General features: G+C 40.9%; 1 protein-coding gene across 1 annotated transcript in view; it reads right to left on the reverse strand.

Moving 5' to 3' along the window:
* MS4A14 (membrane spanning 4-domains A14) overlaps positions 1-4,541 on the reverse strand; it is an 18,812-nt gene extending 14,271 nt beyond the window's left edge. The window contains exons 1-2 of the mRNA XM_004389322.1: positions 4,404-4,541; positions 2,243-2,371 (exon numbers count right to left, since the gene is read on the reverse strand). Of these exons, the coding sequence (XP_004389379.1) occupies positions 2,243-2,371; positions 4,404-4,541 (267 nt within the window). The remainder of the gene's footprint in view (positions 1-2,242; positions 2,372-4,403) is intronic.
* Between the last annotated feature and the right edge of the window lie 807 nt (positions 4,542-5,348).

Genomic DNA, 5,348 nt, shown 5'->3' on the forward strand with positions numbered 1-5,348 from the left:
TGCCTCATATGCATGTGAAAGCTGGACAATGAATAAGGAAGACCAAAGAAGAATTGATGCCTTTGAATTATGGTGTTGGTGAAGAATATTGAATATACCACGGACTGCCAGAAGAATGAACAAGTCTGCCTTGGAAGAAGTACAACCAGAGAGCTCCTTTGGAAGCAAGGATGGTGAGACTTCATCTCATGTACTTCGGACATGTTATCAGCAGGGACTAGTCCCTGGAGAAGGACATCATAGTTGGTAAGACAGATGCTCAGCGAAAAAGAGGGAGACCCTTGACAAGATGGATTGACACAGTGGCTGCAACAATGGGCTCAAACACAGCAGCAATTGTGAGGATGGTGCAGGACCTGGCAGTGTTTCGTTCTGTTGTGCATGGGATCGCTGTGAGTTGGAACTGACTCAGTGGCACCTAACAACAAGAAGGATGCTTCCACTTCACTCAGGGAATACCTAAAATGTTCTCTGATTTCCCAGGCTAGGTGAGTCCCTCCATTCAGCCCTCACATGGTACCTGGACCTTCTCTCTTAAAGCACTTAACACAAGCGCAAAAACATCTGCCTGAGTTATTTCTACTTTTTCATTTGTGTGTCCCCACTAGACGCAAACCATGTGAGAGCAATTCACCACTTCTTGCAGACAGGGCTTTGTTTACCAGTACTCCTGGCACCTAGGACAGTAGGTGGATTGAATTGTGTCATGGATTGAATTGTGTCTCCCAAAAATACCTGTCAACTTGGCTAGTCCATGATTCCCAGTATTGTGTGATTGTCCACCATTTTGTCATCTGATGTGTTTTTCCTATGTGTTGTAAATCCTATCTTTATGATGTTAATGAGATGGGATTAGTGGCAGTTATGTTAATGAGATAGGACTCAATCTACAAGATTAGATTTTGTCTTGAGTGAATCTCTTTTGAGATATAAAAGAGAGAAGCAAGCAGAGAGACATGTGGGACCTCCTACCACCAAGATATAAGAGCTAGACCCCTTTGGACCTGGGGTCCCTGTGCTGAGACGCTCCTCGACAGGACAAGATTGATGACAAAGACCTTCTCCCAGAGCTGACAGAGAGAGAAAGCCTTCCCCTGGAGCTGACACCCTGAATTGTACTTCTAGCCTCCTAGGCTGTGAGAGAATAAAGTTCTCTTTGCTAAAGCCATCTACTTGTGGTATTTCTGTAATAGCAGCACTAGATAACTAAGATACTACCCAAGACATAGTAAGTGCTCAGTAAATATCTTTTCAATGAAGAGTGGAAGTTTGAAAAAGTATATGCCAGAGCCTCATTATAATTCATGCATGCAGATCATATAGAGTCAAACTGGAAAATTTCTGTTGTGAAATGGGGGCAGCAAGCAGTTGGTATATTTGAATTTCTATGGTGGGGCATATACAGTTTGAAAATCATACTCAATATTATTTATATTTGGAAAGTGAAAACCCGACTAGTTGTTTTGGAAATGAAAATTATAGAAAATGCATGGAATTTTTATATATGTCAAAAAAGGGCATAGGTTTTTGATAGTCAAAGAGAAAATGGTCTTATTTATTCATCACCTCATCCATTTGTTATTGATTGATTGATTCATACCTACTAGGTTCTGAGAATACAACACCACTTAAAAAGACAACATCCTTGCCTTCTTGAGAGTGTATGTTGTAGTTGAAGAAGCTCTAATGGGTCTACCCTTAAAATATTATGGCACAATTTCAGGGGTCAAGGTTGTGAGTATTGGATAGAAACAGCACTGTACTAAGAATTATATTTATGACTCTATTATTAAGTAGATGAGTGACACTCGTACAGGTGTCTTGGGGCTAAGAAAAGGGTTGAACTATAATAATCTTAAAATTCACCTTAAGCTATGACAGTCTGTGCTAGCTACATAGGGCTAAGTTATTCAACTTCTCTCAAGCTCAGTTTCCTTATTTGCAAAGGGGAAATTAGGATATTTGCCCATTTTTTTTCTCCTAGATTGGTAGTGAGTAGCAAATGACGTACTATACACTTAAAGGCTTTGGAAGCTTTTAAGCACTGTCCATCTAAGAGGAGCTATTATGAGGATGATGGGAGTATAATGGCCAAATGGAGTTGCTTCTTTAGCCATGGAGGGGGTTGGCTTTTAGTCTCCTTGGAGAACTATATTCGTAGAATTCATTATCCCAGAACTTGAGGCATTTCAAACCAGTCTTTATAGCAATTTCTGAAAAGCTCCTAATTGACAGTACTCACAATGAGTGCTCCCCAGAATGGATATCCTGTGAGGAAAACGAGGGGAAATCTTTGAGAGAATTTGACAAAATTAAATGCAATTATAACTCCGAGGCCTGCAATGATCAGAGCGAGCAGGATCTGGACAGCCTGTGAGGAGAGGAATGGGTACATGAGTTCACATGTGTCCTGGACCCATTGTATGCCCCAAGTCCCTCAGGCATGTACTTTCCTGCCTCTATGCTTTTGCCCACACTTTACCCTCCATTGGGGTGCCTTCCTCTTCCATTTACAAACCTCTAAGATAGTCAGTTGAAGCCCTGGTGGTGCAGTGGTTAAGAGCTCAGCTGCTGATCAAAAGGTTGATAGTTCGAATCCACCAGCTGCTCCTTGGAAACCTCATGGGGCAGTTCTACTCCATCCTATGGGGTTGCTGTGAGCTAGAATTGACTCAGTGGCAGCGGGTTTGGTTTTTGGTTAGGATAGTCAACAAGGAGCCCTGGTAGCGCAATGGTTAAGCTCACGGCTGCTAAATGAAAGGTCAGAGGTTTGAACCCACCCAGCAGCTCCATGGGAGAAAAGATCTGGTGATCTGCTCCCATAAAGATTACAGCCTAGGGAACCCTATGGGGCAGTTCTACTCTGTTCTATAGGGTCTCTATGGGTGGAAATCGACTCGATGGCACATAGCAACAACACAATGGTCAGGTGTCTCCTTTCAAATATCTCTTCCCCATTGTGCTTGTCTGGGTCATTGAGATTTCATGTCCTTCACTCTTGTCCCTCACTACTTACTATGTTCCTTGGTATTACCAATTTTTCTTGCATCAGAAAGATTTGAGTGCTTGTCTGATTCTATCCCTAGATGGTAAGCTTCTTGAGAACAGGGGCTACAAACCATTCACTTCTACATTTTTTTTCCCTTCTGCATCACCAGCACCCTATTATTATCCTCATCCCCCATTGTACACATTCAGTATATGCTTTTGGAATTGAGGCTCAGCCCACTCTCTAAAAGTTTATGATGTTCACTGACATAGAGTGAGGAAACTGGGGTGAGGATGTATCTTATCTCTCCTTCATCCAAGAACCTGGCTAGAGATGAAAGTAACCCATTCAACCTGCCAGGAGTTGAATGTCATGGTGGTCTTGCAGAGTCAGTGGCTCTTCTCCAGCATTCTGGGTTTTGTTCCCAGGCCACACTTCTGTGGTACCACACCACAAGTAGTTATCTTACTTTTGTACTAAGGATGAAGGCTGTGTACATAGCTCTCTCCCCAGGTGTGTTTATGACAGAATGCATTTTGTGTGTGTGTATGTCTAGATTGTGGTTCACTATGGAGTTCTGAAAATCATTTTCAAAGAACTCCCAGTGCTTGTAATAGAGCAACAGGGCAGTTTAACTTTTCCTTTAATGGCTTCTAAGTTCCAAGGGAGGTGACATCACACCCTGAGGTCACTTCTTCAGTAAGGTATTTGGAAAGATCACACCAGCTTCTTGCTTTACCTGTAGCAAGATTCAAAAATTAATACTAACTCCTCGCAAAACAGCACTTGGATTTTCTCAGGGATAGAGGATTATTAATTAAAGTTAAATATTCTGTTTTTCAGAGTTAAATAAGCCCTCAGAAAATTTCTAAAATATAAGGCAAAGTATGTGTCTTTCTAACAGAGTTTTTATTTCTCTAGCTCATCAAAATCTAAGGAAATGGTATCATTGGCTATATGTTGCTGAGATCTAAGTTCCTTGTACAAGCAAGTGACTTAGAAACACTTATGATTAGTCAAGGTCCCTGGGTGGTGCAAATGGTTTGCACTTGACTGCTAACCTAAAGGTTGGTGGTTTGAACTCACCCAGTGGTACCACGGAAGAACAGGCCTGGCAATCTCCTTCCATTAAGATTACAGCCAAGAAAACCCTATGGAGCAGTTCTACTCTGTAACACATGGGGTTGCCATGAGTTGGAATCAACCTGACAGCAACTAACAACAACGTGATAGGCCAGAAGGATACATTGCAGGTAAAAGATGAAGGGAAAGAAAAAACAACAACAACAATAGCAGAATCAACACACTCCCTGAAAAGCATTGTGCAGTGGTATCTCTGCAGACACACACGGAGAATTTATTTTCTCTGTACACTCCTACCCCTGGAAGACATCAGAGATTGGAGAAGACTTACCCCCAAGACTTGTGGCTCTCCCTTCAGGAAATCTAGCAGAGAGCTATGAGGTTTGTAAGGAAATCCAGTCAATACAGTTTCCCTTGGTTGTACAATGACGGCATGGGTTTCTTTTTTGACCTGAGGTGGTGACTCCATGATTCAATGGCAAAACTGTATTAAAAAAATGAGTTGGTGAACATTACAGCCAAAATCATGGTCTCCTTCTCCATCAGTGTCACATGGCGTCCTTAGCAATGCATCCTTAGTGATCACTCTGCTCAGTGCTAGAAGCACAGAATCATAATCATTGAGTCATAAAGTGTTAGAATTCTTGGGCATACTCAACCACCTATCTTGCTGGTGAAGAATCCGGTTGTGCAGAAATGTTACCCTTCCATCAATTTGTATATAGATAATGTACACAAGAATAAATCCCAATACCTAATGTTCATAAGATAAAAAGGAACTAAAATTTATTGAATATCCACTATATTCCAGGCTCTGTAGAAGGTGTTTTTGTTTGTTTAACAGATATTCACATTTAATCCTTTAACAATTCTATGGTGCTGAAACTGGTACAGAAAAGTAAAGTTGCCCAAGGTCGCGCACTAAGGGGCACGGGAAGGAGTCAAACTATGCTAGTCTGTTTCCGAAATCTGTGTTGCATCTATTCAACCGTGCTTCCAGCTTCCTTCAAAAAGAAAATATCCTGCTTTTAGGTGGTGAATTGTCTCACTTATTGTTTAACCATATTCCTTGGTAGTATAAAAATCGTTAAAAAGGTATAGATTAGGTGTAGTTGTTAACTTTAATAAACTGCATTTTAGCTTTCAGAAAGACAAGTAAAACTAATTTTATTAAAGGCTTTCATGGTTTAAACCATACAAATATAAATTTAAACAACTTGGTACAGACAACATAAAATGCCTTTTGAAATTTTGCTTTCCACATTTAATCCTTTAT

The sequence above is a fragment of the Trichechus manatus genome, unplaced genomic scaffold, assembly GCF_000243295.1.
Source record: "Trichechus manatus latirostris isolate Lorelei unplaced genomic scaffold, TriManLat1.0 scaffold00240, whole genome shotgun sequence".
Lineage (NCBI taxonomy): Eukaryota > Metazoa > Chordata > Mammalia > Sirenia > Trichechidae > Trichechus > Trichechus manatus.